The sequence below is a fragment of the Triplophysa rosa genome, linkage group LG3, assembly GCF_024868665.1.
Source record: "Triplophysa rosa linkage group LG3, Trosa_1v2, whole genome shotgun sequence".
NCBI classification, from domain to species: domain Eukaryota; kingdom Metazoa; phylum Chordata; class Actinopteri; order Cypriniformes; family Nemacheilidae; genus Triplophysa; species Triplophysa rosa.
In genome coordinates this window covers 7,895,559-7,912,164 of record NC_079892.1, presented here as the reverse complement: position 1 = coordinate 7,912,164, position 16,606 = coordinate 7,895,559, and the positions used below count along the sequence as shown (strand labels likewise).

The window sequence follows — 16,606 nt, the reverse complement described above, 5'->3', positions numbered from 1 at the left end:
AACACATATAGAAACAATAATAAAAGATATGAAATTTGCGCCCTCCCTGGGGTTATTATTACTGACCAACCATAAGCTTTGGTTACCAAGCAACGTGACGTGTAAATATTGACTGAAGCTCTAACACAGATTTGTGTTGCATTCACTTCAGGGCTTTAAATCATTAAACCATTACTGCACTTCCCAACCTCTTTACGATGACTTCTTTACAAGATGCAGATCCAACCTTAAGAGCCTACTTTATTAAACATTCACTTCCTCAGATTTACAAGGTGATTTACATATAAATTATATATTTTAATTAATTAATTAGTTATTCAGCCAATATTAGGGAGCAGTGTACTTACACAAAACACCGTATTTGTTGTTATCTAACTTCCTGTGACCATATCAGAATATAAAATAAAAGTTCAGCTAGTCTAAACGTGAAAGTTTGAATATAACAGAACAAATAAAATAAAAATGTAACTAAGAACAAGTATTACATACATAGAGAGAATATGAATTTAGCAGTATATTTATGATGTGCTTTTTATATGTTTTGCTTTTCAATCATCAGGCATTACTTGCTGGTTTATGTGTTTCATGCCCTGAAGATCCTTTGCACTTCATGGAGGAAAAGATTTTAGAAATTCTGGAAAATCATGATCTTGAGATTTACTGGTATGCGGGTTTAGAATATGTTTTTGATATTAGGATATAAATGCTTGTAAAACATGTATACGCTTCAAACTGAAGTTATCATGCAGTAAGCATTAGGCAATAAGCATCTGTGCTATAAACGTAAATTGTTTCTGACATTTTCAGGCATACATTTATTGACAAAGACAAACAAATATCATCATTGGCAGGAGGCTTTGTATATGATATTTTTGGAAATCCAGAAGACAGTCTGGTAAACTTCCTTTATATCCTAAATATTCCCAATCCTAATTTTTGTTATAAGTAAACATATTTAATTCAGTTCATTCATTTAAAACCTACTGTTTCTCCTACAGTGTATATCACATTTACTGGAGAAAGCTTACTCCTGTTATCAAAAAAATCTGACTAAAATGTGTTTCATGTGAGTGTATTAAACTATTAGAAGTTAAGTCACTATACCAGCAAAAAAAATCCTTTTGCAACAATTTTATGACTCATTTTATGTTAAAGGGGCTGGAAGAGGTATATTTTAAAGAGAAAGGCAGAGGCCGCCAGGCTCCTGGAGAGGATGGAGGAGGCTGAGCGATATCACACACAAAGAAAAATAAGATTGTCTTTCATAAAGTGGACGGCATGGGTTCGGTTTCACAAACAGAATCAGAGTGGTACTCAGACGTTGTTTTTTTATTTTCTGTATTACAAGATGTTCTACACAGTTCATTCAGTGTGACACTGCTCATCTTGTTTGACGTAAATAAACCGTAACACAAAAAGTCTTTATCTATTTCTTTATCCAGATGCGGTGCAGAAACTACAAAAAGTACAAAAGTCTGTTTACTGCAGAAACACCATCACAGCTTGGCGTCACACCGTGCAAGATGCTAAAAGATTAAAGGAGTATTTTAAGGTATAAATAAAGCGTCAACTAACAAAGATGTACTGAATCTAAGGTTGAAAAAGCATTTAGCTTGTGTTTTTTATTTGTTTATTTAGAAGCTAGAGAGAGATATTCAAGAAAGTCAGAGCTCAGAGATACAGGGTGATGGACAGGACAGGCTATCACTGTTGCCTAACAAGCTCGCACTTAAGGTAACATTTAATTTCTTTTATGTTACTATTCATTAATATTTATTGCCAAAGACTGTAATACACAGTTGTTTGGCACAGATCTTTCAAAGTCTGGGTGTGGGTGACCTCCTGAGATGTGCTCAGGTGTGTCGTTCCTGGAAAGCGATCACTCAGGTCAGCTCACTGTGGACTGAGGTCAGTGCAAAGAATCTTCAAAATGAGCATTGAAGTTGCCTTGTAGGCAGTCTAACCCTGAAAATGTGTTTTCTGTGTGTTTTCACAGATGAACTTCTCCTCTGAGAGTTGCTGGATCACAGATGAGACTGTGGGGAGATTACTACGGGCACATCGTGTCTATGTGACCTCTGTAAACTTGTGTGGTTGTTGCACTGTGTTCCAGGGGTCAAGTTTAAGATGCATCAGTACATGTCCTTTGATCAGACTTAATGTTGTATAAATTTGCAGTTTAATGCTCTGATTATTTAATGCTCATTTTGATGTTTTTCTTTTTTCCAAAGGCCAATGCAAAAATCTACAGGAGCTCAATCTCAGTGAATGTCCGAATGTTAATGTAAGTGGTGTAGAAATACACAGTTTAGGTTTTGCTACCTTTAATGGTTAACTGAATGATGTTTTGTTTGATAGGATGAAATTATAAAGATGATTTTGGAGGGATGTCACTCTCTTCTCCATATTAATTTGGCCTTCACCTATATTACCAATACCACTATACAAGCCCTTTCAAGGTAGAAACAACAGCACATTTATATTATTTTCATTTTTGCATAAGCATTCATTAAAGGGATAGTTCACCCAAAAATGAAAATTCTGTCATCATTTACTCACCCTTGTGTCATTCCAAACCTGTATGACTTTCTTTCTCCTGCAGAACACAAAAGAAGATATTTTGAAGCATGTTGGTAGACAAAAAAACATTGACTTCCATTGTATAGACACAAAACCACTAAGACATTTCTCAAACTATATTTTTTCCACAGAAGAAAGTGTCATATAGAGGTTTTGCACGACATGAGGGTGAATAAATGATGACTGTAGAATTTAAATTTTTTGGGTGAACTATCACTTTAACATTCTTAGCAATTTTGCCTCTTTCTGAGTAAGTGTTTCATACGAAATTGCTATTAACTTGTTGAAAGGTGCTGTCTGACACTGCGGTCTCTGAATCTTGCATACTGCACAAACATCTCTGATGAAGGTCTGCAGTATCTTACCACAGGGAAAGGCTGCCATAGACTTATTCAACTAGATCTGTCTGGCTGTTCTCAGGTTTGTTAAACCCTGACATGCAAACAACTAAGACCTACCAATTTGTTCTTAATATAATAAGTCTGCATTAACCTGCGTAAAGAAAAGTTTGTGTATTGAATATGAAAAAAACATCATTTTTTTGTATATACAATACAGATAACTGCAGATGGATTTTCATATGTTGCGGATGCTTGCGGCTCACTTCAGCAGATTGTGTTAGATGACCTGCCCACCCTGACTGATGCCTGTGTGCAGGTACTACAGTTTGTGTTATTATTTATTTGCACAAAACATCGGGAAAATCTTGATTGGAAAACATTCTCAAGCTTTTTTTTTTGTTGTTCAGGCATTAGTGTCTAAATGTCGTGCGCTGACTGTGATTTCCGTATTAGACTCGCCGTATCTCTCTGATGTGGCATTCAAAGCCATTGCAGAGGTGATCAGTCTCACCAAGTTCCAAATAGAAGGTTTGCATTCAATAACACAAAAAAACGAAATAAAATGAAGTCTAAAGTATTGGAAGAGGAATTGTGTTCTTCATTTAGGTGTTTTTCAGGTAATAACCGAATAGCAGACAGCAGCTGGAAGGCACTGTGTAGGAGTTCTCCAAAACTCAGCGAGGTTCACGCGTGCGACTGTCCCCGCGTGACTGATAACAGCCTGAAGTTTTTAGGAAGTCTGACAAAACTACACAACCTAAACATCTCAGGCTGTATCAAGTAAGAGGAAACAATGAACCATTAAACTTTTGTATGTCATCCACCCAATGCTTGAATATTTAGTTACATTTATAACATGCTTTTCATCCTTTGTCATTTATGTGGTGTCTTATAACCTGATTTAGGGTGACAGATACAGGAATCCGATACATTACTGATGGACCATGTGCGGTTAAACTGCAAGAGCTTGACCTTTCCAACTGCTCAAGAGTTACTGACCTGTCCCTCAAGAAAATATCGCAGAGGTTAAACCCTTAACTAGACCTTTTTATTTTTTTTCTCACATTTTTGTCTCGATAGATATTGTGCCTTAAATGTAAAATTCATTTTCAGATGTAGCAGTCTGATTCACCTAAGTGTGTGTTTTTGCGATAACTTGTCTGATAATGGGTTTGAGTTTTTGGGCAAATGTGCTTCCCTTATTGCTCTGGACATCACAGGCTGTAAAATCCATGATCAGGTATCTTTACTTACATATACTTCTTTCATTTATATTTTATTGTTTTTTACATCTTTAGTCATGGCTGTTTTTGCATTAAAACTGTGTCCTTCACAGGGACTAGCAGCCCTGGGATCCATCCGCAGTCTGAGAAAACTAACAGCAACTGAGTGTGTTTTCGTCACAGATAATGGAATAAAGGTTTGGTGTTTAATCCGGATCTGTCATGTGATTTGTTTGGGAAAAGTTCATGTGACATGTTTTGGTCTCTGTGCAGATATTTTGCAGACAGTGTCGTCATCTGGAGCTGTTGGATGTGAGCCACTGTGTGTCTCTGTCCGATCGGGCAATGAAAGGCCTTTCCTTCTTCTGCAAAACTATTGCCACAGTCAGAATAGCTGGATGCATTAAAGTCAGTGTAACATCACTGCCTATCAACGCACGACACAATCTTTGTGTCTTCCCTTTTTGTAATAATACAAAAAGCACTGCCAAACTTTAAATAATTATTTATAGACAAAAAATAAGACTATACTTTGCTCCACCAGATGACTGATACAGCAGTGAAGTATCTCACAAGAGCGGGTCACTTCCTGAGAGAGCTGGATGTGAGTGGCTGTTCTCTCCTGACTGACCACACCCCTTCCTTTCTGATGTGCAGCTGTCCACATCTCCGCTCAGTCAACATGCTTTACTGCAGAAACATCTCAAAGTACAGTAACTACCGATGTCTCATTAAGTATGAAACAAATAATACTGACACAACATTACAATGTACATAGATGAACAGAAAGCAGATGATATATATAGTTTCTTATGTTATCTTCTGGTTAATCTGAGCTCCATTTTTAGACATGTCTTTCTCACCTCAGGCAGGCCGCTTTGAAGCTGCGGTGTCGTGTCCAACAATGGAAACACAGTGATGATGACGCCCCCTGTTGACTGGAATAATAACTACAGCTCAACTGGAATTTTGAGAACCCCCAACTAGTTACACTGTGTAAACTGTAAATTGATCTATATATATTTGATCACTTACGAATTTTGATTAGAACTAAAGATTTGAAGTGGCACTTTTAAGCTTCAATATTTAGGTATAAAAATATTGAAAATATATTTATATGTATGTAGTCTCATACTTATGAAACATTTGTGGCCCAGCTAGTCATTTTTTTGTGATTGACTGTTTTCTACATAAAACCATCCTACATAATATGAAGAACATTCTGTGAAAATGTGACATTGATATCATATTGACTGAGCAAAACCATATCAAATATTGAAATTATAGTGAAAATAATGGTGGAAATCAAAATTTAATGCAGTTATCTCAGAATTACATTTTGAGACTTTTGTCTGGTTTTCACAGACTTGGTCACAGTGTTTATTATTATAATTATTAAATAATTGTCTTAACCCATAAACATGCATAACTGTATTAAACCAGGGCAATTCCAGCATTATGGATGTCACATTTTGCATTATGAATGTGACATATAAACACTCAGAGAATGTATTTGTTACCAATATACTGAACCATTTGTTTATTTTAATAAACCCTTGTTGATAGAGTTTAAATATCAAGAAATTTTCTATTTTAAAAAAGAGAAATAAACATGCGTTATGGATGTGACAAAAAAATGGACACCGTTTTTGGGAGACGACAAACTATGTAGGATTTCTGTGAATTCAAATGCACAATCCTGAAGCAATAATACCCAACAAATAGAGAAGGGATGCCTCTTCATTGAACAAAAAATAGTTACTTCATTTCATGTGCCCATTCATGAGGAATATGTACCGTTATGGATGATACAATCCTAAAAATGGCACTTACCTGACTATGAAATATCATGCACTAAAAATAAAACAAATGCTTTGAAAACCTAGACATCACATGGGTATTTTAACCAAACCACCAAATGTGAATATCTACTGCTATCGCTATTGTAAATTGACTAACTGTAACTGTATATTTTCATGGTAAGGTTGATATTTTCATGGAATTGCCCACCAGTCATTCCCAACCACGGGAATGTGTATAATCGATAATTAAATTGATATTGTTGCTAAATCTTATCCAAGTTAAAAGGAACACATTTGTGGTTTATTGCTGTACATATGATACACAAAGATACAATAAAATAAAAACAATACACTAAGCCAGTCAATTGCTTTTTTTAAGTCATATTTTATAAAACCTCGCAAAGAAAAGCTTTGAAACACTATATGTGGTTCAATGTAAACAAAGAGTCCTTTATATTCTGACAAAGAAAGTAAACCTCAAATGTTTCTTGTATTTGGTCTGTAAATATATAATCTGTTTAACAACACAGTGTACACATATAAGCATCAGTATGAATCCTCTTAACTTAAAGTGAAGAGTTATTAGTGCTACAGCTGGTCTTAGGCAATTCTGTACATGTTTTAGTTCTCAGCTCCAAGTCTGAGGGTCTCAAACCAGCTCTGGTTTCTCAAGCTGACGGGACCTTTATCAGCAGTGGCTTTGATCCATTGTTCTTCGTACATGTATCCATTCAAATGAGCTGCGTGTGAACAGATTCAATGAATAAAGAATATGTTTATAACATTTAATTTCCTGTTTCATGGAAAAATCTACGTGAAAATATGGTATAGTTTTGTGCAGATTTCACTCACCAGTCACTGTTGTCTTGCCCTCAGATGAAGTGCGTTCAGTCTCTTGACATGCGATCTCTGAACTAATGTCAACAGAGGTTCCACACAACTGTACTCTGGTCTTCATAGTGGAGGGCACACGCACACTCAGAGTACCTGCACAGTACATTTGCTGGACTTAATACAAATACAAAAGCAGACAAAAAAAAAAAAAGAGTTTTTGATGTTCATGTGTGGTACCTTGTTGAGTGTGAAGTTCTGCTGTGCCATCATGGCCTACATAAGCATCAATGTTTCCAGCAGCAGTAAGTACCTTCAAAGATCCACTCGAACTGTCTGAAACACAAACAACAGCTTTAGGGTTGTGTGACAGTTATTTTTTACAGCTTGAGTAATGATCTACAAACATTTTTGGTCATTTACCAATAACAATGTTTCCTGTTTCACTCTGTACAACAGCTTCACCTGTAAAATAACGGCAACAAAAAACAAAAAGTGTCAAGATCAAGTAACAATCCTTATGTTGCGCTAATAATGTCATTTTTCCTCACCATGTATATGTCCAATCTGGATTTTCCCAGAAGATGTGGACACTGTAGTGGATTCACCATAGATGGCCTTCACCTTCAGCATCCCATGTACAGTAGATAGATTCATAGTAGTTCCCTGGATTTTCATAATGTCAACATTCTAGAGAACAAATAATGCAGTTTAAGATCAAAGGATAATCATTTCATGATATATTCCATAAATAAGTTTTAACACATTTTACACTGTCTCCAGCTGCTCTGATTTCTACATTCCCATGTATGGTGTTAAATCCGGTAACATTTCCTCCAGTGGAGTGAACCAGAATTTCATGGCCCTGAATGAATAAGATTTAAATACGTAATAACAATCTGAACCTTAAAAGCATTTTCTTTAATAAAACATTGTCCGGGATTATATGACACTCATTGACCACCTCACAAGCTTGTGTACATGAACTACCTTTACAGCTTGTAGTATGCAGTGTCCTTTCTCTGTGTGCACGTGACAGAGGTCACTCTCCATTTTTTGGATCTTCACATTGCCCTTGTTCTTTGTCTTGATGTGGAGATCTGCAGGGAGAGACAGGGAAGGTTTCACATTTACGATGTTGATTTATGTATTCATTCATTCATGATCCTTACCGCATTTAATAGGCGCTGTCAGTTCAACAGAGACATCACTGTTATTCTCATCATGAGATAAAATCTGAAGTTCATTGCTTCGAGCATCATAATGAACATGAAATTTGTCCAGATTGAGATCCCGATCTGTCGCGTGCACATTAATAAATGCCCGATCCGCCTCAGGAAAGGCATGCGGATCCAGTGGTTTTATAGATATGTTACAACCTAAATGACATTTGATCTTCGTGAAAGGATTAACTGATAAATACCATTGCTTTACAGGTTTATTCAAGTCCTTGACTGAGAGGGAGTATGAAAACGTTCGGAAAGCTGGAGACGTCAAAGCCCCCGTGAAATTTCTTGAACATATCTGCGCTGAGGAGCCCATGCGAACACAGTGACGTAACCGGTGCTGAATGGCACAAATTAACATTATTAAAGTTGTGTGCTAAAACTTACTTAACTCAGTACAAATTCATCTAAAAACAGTAGCTGTCAGCGACAAGTACAACGCTCTTGAGAAATGTTTATATCACGAGGTCACACACGAACGACAACCCGGAAGAGAGTGCGAGTTGATTTGTGGGAAATGAAGTCCACAAGGGGACAATTGCGTGTTTTGCGAACATGCAACTTTTTTGATTAAAGTGTGTATAAAAGGGTGAGCTAATGCAGAAACCACAGTAAAATAGTCGATACACCCCTTATGAAAATGAATAAAGTACAACCACGTCTTATTGGAGGACTAAGTATTGCCATAGTTTTTTTTGTAGTGAGACAATTGTGGTAATAATGCTTTTACTACAAATACAAACTATTTACTGTTCTAAAACCATTTTTTTTTGGTTGGACGTTACGTTATTTGGCAGCTGCGCTTAACAATTCTTGTTCATTCCCCATTACTATGTATACGATAAATGAACGTTGTTGTTTTATCAAATTATTTTGTGAAGTAAAATATTAGTACTTATTTCATCTGCAAAGCGCGCACGCGCACGCTCGAGGAGCAAGGGCACACCTGTAAAAGTCCGTCTTGTTCGTGCCAGCATAATATCGATGTTATAGTGTTATAGATGGAACGCACTGTGTTGTAAATAGCTCATAAATGTCATGTCATTGGGCTTTTTAAACTCCAAGTGAAGGTCGAGTTTTAAGCTGAGCAGACAGAACGTCATTTTGGGGCGGATTTTCCGTCTGGTTTTCAAATAGCTGGAAGCAATTTATTCACGACCCTACATCACTACCTTATTTCTTTCAGTAAAGACCCGATGAGACTTGTTATTTTTTACTGAAAGTAATTTATGATGCTGAAACTAAAAGCGCCACACTGAAAAGGTATTAGTTTTATCACAAAAAAGCAATCCAGTTAATTTTTTGTGATAATTTGATCATCCACTAGATGGCAGTCTAATGACTTCATATACAAAGTCACAGAAGGTTACAATAGGAGCCTTAATTTGGACAATAGATAACCGCGCAGTGTCTCGTGCCCTCCTCCACGATAGCTTATGAGTTAGTGTTGAGTTATGAGAAGTAGGAGGGATGTAGTATTTGTCCTCTAAGATAGGGCATCTCAGTAAATTTGAATGCAAAAAGCAGGTTAAAGCTACAATGTAAAAAGGAATTGTACGGGTAGATTTTAATGGTTTGATTTCAGTTAAATACTGAATTCGGTATGCAGATATTTGAATACCAAACAGGTTAATCCAGGAAAAAAATCATACCTAATACAATATTTCAATTCATTTGATTCAGTTTTTTTTCAGACAGGTACTATTACCCTTCTTTTCAAGATGAGACCATAAAAGAGGAAATTAAAAAGCCTGTCTAGACGACAGTGGCTGAGGGTCGAGTCAAGAGCAATGAGAGACTTTAGAAGGTCATGGTCAAAGTTCACACAGAGTCAGTGAGATGGAATGAGACTCAAAGGTCTCTCACAGAGGGGAGAATATAAGACAACAAAATACAGTGTTACATTTAGGACACAAACACACACTCATGATGACACTTTATTGTCACGGGAACAACAGAGTGTAATATGTACCATAGTTGAATCATTTTCATCCCCAAACAGCTCACAAGGAGACAGTGTGACAGTTAAAACCTCAACTAAAAAGACGGGTATAATAAATGGAACAGCATAAAACTTTATACTAAATGATTTAAACTGTTTGTTGGTCATTTGTAACAAACGGATAGGAGTGACACGAAAACGACCTAATAGCTATACCAAACTGTCTATATTGTATACTGTGTTCATAGGCTATATATACATGTATCACACAGCAAGTCAGACAAGAAGGGTAGTGAAACAAATTATTTACATCAACCAGTAGTTCATAATGGAAACTCACATTCATAGTCATCTTCACTACATTGCGATATACTGTACAGGCCTGCATGGAAACTGCAGCTATCCTTTATACAGTTTTACACACCAGCCAACACAACTTTGATCTCATTTGCATTAGTGAATTATCAAATATGCCAAAGTACTCTCAGCTCTGTTTAACATTTAATAAAAAAGTCAACATGAAATTGGCCTTATTGTGCATGATCAAATAGTGTGTTATTTCAAAGAAATATATATCGTAAATATATTGTGTTCTTCTCATCAAAATGTAACAACTTACTCGCCTCTGAAATCACATTGCTTTTGTTTTTAACCCCTTCCCCAGTCCCATTTGTGTAAGTAATTCCACTTTTAACAATCCAATCAATTACAGACGGACAAAATCAACTCCTGCATCACATTTCTTCCTCAATAAACGTCATATTACTCAAGTAAAAATGACTGAAGCAAACATCACCAATAACATTTTACATTGACTGTAACTCCATTCACACAGTTTCCATGAGGCCCGAGTGATATGCTATTTAAACATATTCTAATAAAAATATAGAACAACTTCTGAACTACAAAAGTCTTGTTGCAAAGAATAAAATGACCGGGTTAAGCATCACAGCATTTTGAATTTTTTTCCAAACATGACAAATGAAAAGATTTGATGACGTCTGTATCTACAGTACAGACAAGAAAACCCACAGACGCATAAAGCTCGTTACAAACATCCCATGTAACCTGTCCAGTGTTCAGAAGAGAACTTCATTATGCTGCGCGTTCGGTTCATAGTATGAAGGCATGCACAATGTCATATTACATTTTTCACAGAAAACAAAATGCTGGACATATGCTCAGATACCCCAGAGAACACAACGCCACTGAAGAGTTTCTCCATTTTAGAAACAATCTGACTGAGCGATCAGAGACATCCTTAAAGTCGTTCGGTAGGAAAGCGTTTGCCAATAGCGTAAACGAATCAGATGGGCACAGATTGCGAGAGGCGTCTGAATGCAACCGTACAAATGAACAGATGAGACATTAATGGTTGACAATCGACCAATGACAAAACCTCTTCCAACCAACTCCACATGGACACCACCACGGAAACATCTATGGCTGCGGATGCATCGCGATCCAACTCGCTTCGGGTCTCTATCCCACGCCTCAGCGGAGAAGCTCAACTTCACATGTCATGGCTCATCACAATCTATTTACAGTGATTTAGGGAGTGTGTGCGCCTTTAAAGTCTTTCACAGTGTCCTTGGACAGCTTTCCTCCTTTTTCCGTCCAGTGTCTTTCGTAAGCGACAAATAAGAGCTTTGGCTTTTCATGTTCCCGCTCTCTTCTCCCCACTCTCCATCTGTTGTTGTTGTCTCTCAGGTGCAGCAGTCACGGTCGAGGTTACTCTGAGAGGAGATGAGAGAGGGGTACGGCGTCATCTTGTCGATGTTGACGTAGGTGGTGTTGAGGAGGATGTAGTGCTCTCCGCTGAAGCTGGAAAAGATGCCGGCGATGCGGGACACCAGCTCTGAAAAGGTGGGGCGGCGTTCGGGTTTGGGGTGCCAGCACTCGATCATCACATTGTATCTGGGATAAAAAAACGAAATGCTAAGGGGACTTGCAACTGAAATCAAAAGTATCCATGTAGAAAAATATTTTCTAAACTAAACGTGTGAGCAGTAAACTAGATTTTTATATTTTCTGACACAAACGTGAGTGTGCAAGTCACAATCGTGAAGCTAGGGTGTTGCGCGAGGTTTTCTGTGTGTTGCTACAGTATGTGGTTGCCAGAGTTATTAGTTTTGATTCTAGTTTTATTAATATTTTAAATGATTTTTTATTTTCAGATCTTTCCTTTTTATGTTTTAGCAATTTTGGTATATGCTTCTGTCATTTTATAATTTATCCGTTTATTTTTTATGTTGCTATATAATATTAATTAATTTCTATTTTAGTTTTTGTTTATTATTATAATTTGAGTGCTTTAAACTTATTTCAGTTTATTTTTGAGGCAACATTTCAAATTTTCCTTTGGTTAAGTTCTTCCAATAATTTTTAGGTCAATATTTGATTTGATTTCAATGAACAGAGACGTTTTCAAAGTTTTAATTTTAGTCAACTAAAAAAACCTTGGTGGTTGCTCGGTTGTTCCAGGTCGAATCTTAAATACACTGTAAGCAATACTGATGATGGGCGGCTCTACAGGCCCTTAATTCCGTTCGCACCAGCTGTTTACTTAAGACACTGGTGCCTCGAAATTTATCACCTACAGTGAAAACCTTCATTTCACAACAACTTTCTGTTGTTTTTCCTGCAACAGTCTGCAGAGCAGAGGCCTTCAAACCCCAGAGAAACGTGAGACTGATAGCTGGCTGTGCTGTCCATGAGGGTAGGGAGTGATGACCCACATATCTTTATTCACAGCACCACTGGCTGGTTATTAAACAGCCGTGTGTGAAGAATGTTTGGAGGTTGACTCATATCGTACAGGCGGGTTTGGGAGTCAATGTGTGTCAATCTCAGGTAGTCATGCGCAGCAGAGTTGGCCGAGAGTTCTGATGACCCGCGACTGCTTCAATGAACCTGCCAGTGGTTAACAATGGCCCTCTGTTGTACGCCCTGGTGTTGATGCCCACCCCCCCTCGGAGTGTTGTGTGTTGTATGAAGGACGCTGAAATGTGTGTGTGTGCTACTGAATGCTTACAGGGCGTCCGGGCAAAACTCGGGCTGTAGTAGTCTTCGCCCTTGTAGAAGGAAGACCGTGATGTCAAAGGAGTTCACGTCGGAGTACGGCGGGGCGCCTCGGGTCATGAGTTCCCACAGCAAAACTCCAAACGACCACTGTGTGAAGAGGGAAAACAATGGGTTATGAGCAAAGAAAGCAAGCACCTATCAAAACAACTGACATTTGGGTGAACTCTGGCCAACATGTCAACAGTTGTTGGAGGATGATACAAAGGGAATACGGCGTGCCAAACAGAATGGAACGCTGAACCCATAAATCCATTTAAGGGAACAGTCAGTGTTTACAGATATATTGGGAAAACCATTTCTCCAGAAAATGTGGCCGAGCAGTAATCTATTTTATTTGAAGGTAGGCAAGTTAGACAACAGGACGTGAGTCACGGCACACCTTGGTCCCGACGTGTGTGCGCATGCATGAATGAGTATGTGAGGAAAGATACAAGTTAATGAACTGAAACTGACCGAATCTGTACTGTAAAAGTGACCCCAGAGTCAGACAGTGATTCAAACGCAACGATACTTGATGAAATATTGCCATCACCAGAACTGGAACTGACTTTTTTTTGTTGTGTTTAAAACAAATTGAGTAATTGTTGGGCACTATAGGCACACAGGAATGTTCCATTTGATGCCTACGATCCCCAAAAGGGAATAAAACAACATCCTTCCAGACAACCAATCAGATGTCAGGGTTAGGTTTAGTTCTAATGTTAAAGGAACAGTTCACCCAAAATGAAAATTGACTTGCCCTCGAGTTATTCCAATCTTTATGAATTTCTCTGTTCTGATGAACACAGAGAAAGATATTTGGAAGAATGCTTGTAACCAAACAGTTCTTGGCCACCATTGACTACCATAGTAGGAAAAATGACAATGGTGCCCCAGAATTGTTTGCTTTCCTACATTCTTCAAAATATCTTCTTTTGTGTGCAACAGAACAAAGACATTTGTAAAGCGATTTTTCCTACTATGGTAGTCAATGGTGATCAAGAACTGTTTGGTTACAAGCGTTCTTCCAAACATCTTTCTCTGTGTTCATCAGAACAAAGACATTTATACAGATTTGGAACAAATTGTGGGTAAGTAAATGACAGAATTTTAATTTTTGGGTGAACTGTTCATTTAAAGTTAAGCTCTTTATAAGATTAGGGGCTTGTATCAAAAAAACATTATTACTGACTTGTTTATTTCTAGTTTATAAGAAAGGTTATGACTAGGGTTAAACCAACATTTGGATGCATCTCTATCAAAATGAATTCTCAGGATAAACTGCAATGTATTTTGAAGAACAATTAAACAAGAAAAACTTTTTGACACATACAAAACTGAAGACCGTCAATTAAAACAGTCTATGCAGATGACTTGATGGAGCTACTCACCACGTCAGATTTGGTGGTAAACTTATGCGTCTGCAGGCTTTCTAATGCCATCCATTTCACAGGTAGCTTGACTCCATGCTTGTTGTGCACGCTGTAGTATTCTTTATCATACACGTCCCTTGCCAACCCAAAATCTGCCACCTTCACTGTGTAGCTCTCGTCCAGCCTGAGATGAACATTACAAACATTTTACTTGAGATGTACAGAGTACACACACACACACACAGTAATATAACTTCGTACAGAAAGCGACACACTAGAATTATTGAAAAACTCACATGCAGTTTCGGGCCGCAAGGTCCCTGTGTACGAACTTCTTGCTGGCGAGATATTCCATTCCTTTAGCCACCTGCAGCCCAAAACCCATCAGGTCCTTCACTGTGGGGTTCTGTGTAGGAATAAAAATGTTCATCACTCTTAGTTGATTGAAAAATGAACCCAACTGGAACAGAAATGAGATTTTATATTATATAAAGACTTTATTAGTTCAACGTCATTTGAGATGTTGGCACCACGTACATGAGTCTCATCTCTGATGAAGTTGCGCAGATCCCCATGCTTCATGTAAGGCAAAACGACGAGTGGCGACCCCTCGCTGGGCAGGCAGATTCCCAGCAGCGAGAGCACGTTGGGATGGCTGAAATCCTTCATGATGATGCCTTCCTTCAGGAACTGAGACACCTCCTCAATATCTGTGATTCCTGCGAGCCACATATAAGCTTATTGAGATGTACTCATTATTAACGAAAGCCACAGTACTGATAAGGCAAAATCTCAGCAGGTCAAAGGTCAACGTTATCGGCACCAACCCACGTCTGCTAGATTTACACGCTTGCCCCAACTTTTAAAATCCATCCTGCAATACGTTCTCCGGGTTAGCAATAAACCTGCCAAGCTGTCAGTGAACCATTTCACCACGACATATAAATTATCCCCAACACTATCAAGTGTTTTATCACACGAGGCCTGATATTTCACCCGGGGAGGAGCGCTGGGTTTCAGAGCGGAGACTTAATCCACGGTGTCATGACCGTGCCATTACTAGTTGGATCTCCGGCGCTCTCGTTGTTTAGCTGTGCCTCCATTTAATCTCGTTGGAGGTGCTTTCACATTTCGAGAAGATTAAGCAGATGTTTAACCTTTCGCTAGAAAAAAGAGAGGCTTACGGGGAATACGAAACAAAAAGAAAAGACCTGTGTATACGTGTTGCGTTTACAGACGACTGATCTCGATATGATGCAACATCCCACACTACACTGAGCCGCTGTCAGTATCCTCAAAAGACCTGGGAACAGCTCCCAAGCGTTTAGTTGGTCGATTTGTTTGTATCATTTATTCATGATGTGCATTCTGACTCCTTGTTGTGATTCCTCCAAAAATTCAATACAGTTAAGCTTTTCAAAATATTGCCTGACAACATGGAACACCAGAAACATTTAAGGTCCAGTTCAGCAATGCTTCCTGTTGAAACAAGCCTTCGTTCTCAGAGCAAATCTGAGCAAGAAAAGCAGAGCTCGGGTCATAAATCTAAAGCTCTCAGTGACGTGATTAGGGGCGTCTCTAATGTGATATGGCGGTTCTGCTCTTCATTCATCATCATCATCTTCATCACAGTGTCATATTAAAACAGCCCCATGTGGCATACGTCATGTCTCTGTATAGACATGTGTGTGTCAAACCGGGTTGAAACCAGAAATGTAACCAGTACAAAACCAACGGGCAACGTAATAAGGTATGTTGGGAGCCAAGAGCGATCCAAAATAAAGATAAACGTTGTCTGCTAGTTTGTTGGTGGGACGTTTTATAAAGCATCACATTTCAGGTACATTTATTTTGATTTGGTTTCCGTGTTTTTTAGGAGTTCATAAAAATGACATTAAAGCTGAAATGTTATTTCTATTGCTCAAATAATAATAATAGCCGCGGAAAAAATGAAAAGACCATTTCAAAATGATTTTCAGTTTTTCTGAATGTACTATTTATAGGTATGAGGTTAGGTGAAAATAATTACATTTTAATTTCATCCTGTGAACTACTAACAATATTTCTCCCAAATAAAAATATTGTTTCTATTTGGCCATTCCCTTACAGAAAATGCAAACTGGAGAAACAGGTCAAAATAACAGAAAATATGCTCTGCATTATTTCAGATACTGCAAAGAAAACAAGTTCATATTCACTTTTAAGCAATACAACAGTAATATTTG

At 37.9% G+C, this 16,606-nt stretch overlaps 3 protein-coding genes across 4 annotated transcripts in view; 1 reads left to right on the top strand and 2 right to left on the bottom strand.

Annotated features, from left to right (window-relative positions):
• The first annotated feature begins 197 nt into the window (after positions 1-197).
• Positions 198-5,082, top strand: fbxl13 (F-box and leucine-rich repeat protein 13). Its single transcript, XM_057330506.1, is given in 20 exon segments — positions 198-272; positions 560-663; positions 808-895; positions 999-1,066; positions 1,156-1,310; positions 1,443-1,552; positions 1,639-1,734; positions 1,813-1,908; positions 1,997-2,284; positions 2,359-2,459; positions 2,871-3,000; positions 3,139-3,237; positions 3,329-3,449; positions 3,539-3,701; positions 3,827-3,946; positions 4,035-4,161; positions 4,258-4,341; positions 4,418-4,552; positions 4,689-4,852; positions 5,013-5,082. Coding segments are annotated over 20 exon segments (2,394 nt in total).
• A 388-nt stretch (positions 5,083-5,470) lies between these two features.
• Positions 5,471-8,483, bottom strand: fam185a (family with sequence similarity 185 member A). Its single transcript, XM_057329542.1, has 8 exons — positions 7,950-8,483; positions 7,768-7,877; positions 7,550-7,642; positions 7,329-7,467; positions 7,201-7,242; positions 7,018-7,113; positions 6,799-6,933; positions 5,471-6,686 (listed from the first exon to the last, which is right to left on the bottom strand). Exons 1-8 carry the CDS (start codon positions 8,362-8,364, stop codon positions 6,568-6,570), a joined length of 1,149 nt encoding a protein of 382 aa, XP_057185525.1. The 5' UTR covers positions 8,365-8,483; the 3' UTR covers positions 5,471-6,567.
• Positions 8,484-9,657: 1,174 nt separating this feature from the next.
• met (MET proto-oncogene, receptor tyrosine kinase) overlaps positions 9,658-16,606 on the bottom strand; it is a 38,991-nt gene continuing 32,042 nt past the window's right edge. For both annotated transcript variants that reach the window (XM_057329539.1, XM_057329541.1), the window contains 5 exons: positions 14,919-15,100; positions 14,678-14,787; positions 14,400-14,565; positions 12,980-13,116; positions 9,658-11,862 (listed from right to left, as the gene is read on the bottom strand). In XM_057329539.1, coding sequence (XP_057185522.1) covers positions 11,652-11,862; positions 12,980-13,116; positions 14,400-14,565; positions 14,678-14,787; positions 14,919-15,100 — 806 coding nt within the window. In that variant the 3' untranslated portion in view covers positions 9,658-11,651. The remainder of the gene's footprint in view (positions 11,863-12,979; positions 13,117-14,399; positions 14,566-14,677; positions 14,788-14,918; positions 15,101-16,606) is intronic.

Excerpts from the sequence above, each read along its gene's own strand:
- fam185a (XM_057329542.1), bottom strand. The coding sequence starts at position 8,364 with ATGTTAATTTGTGCCATTCAGCACCGGTTACGTCACTGTGTTCGCATG. Across the intron at positions 7,878-7,949 it reads GACAGCGCCTATTAAATGCG|ATCTCCACATCAAGACAAAG; the intron begins GTAAGGATCATG and ends CTCTCCCTGCAG. Across the intron at positions 7,114-7,200 it reads AACAGGAAACATTGTTATTG|ACAGTTCGAGTGGATCTTTG; the intron begins GTAAATGACCAA and ends TTTGTGTTTCAG.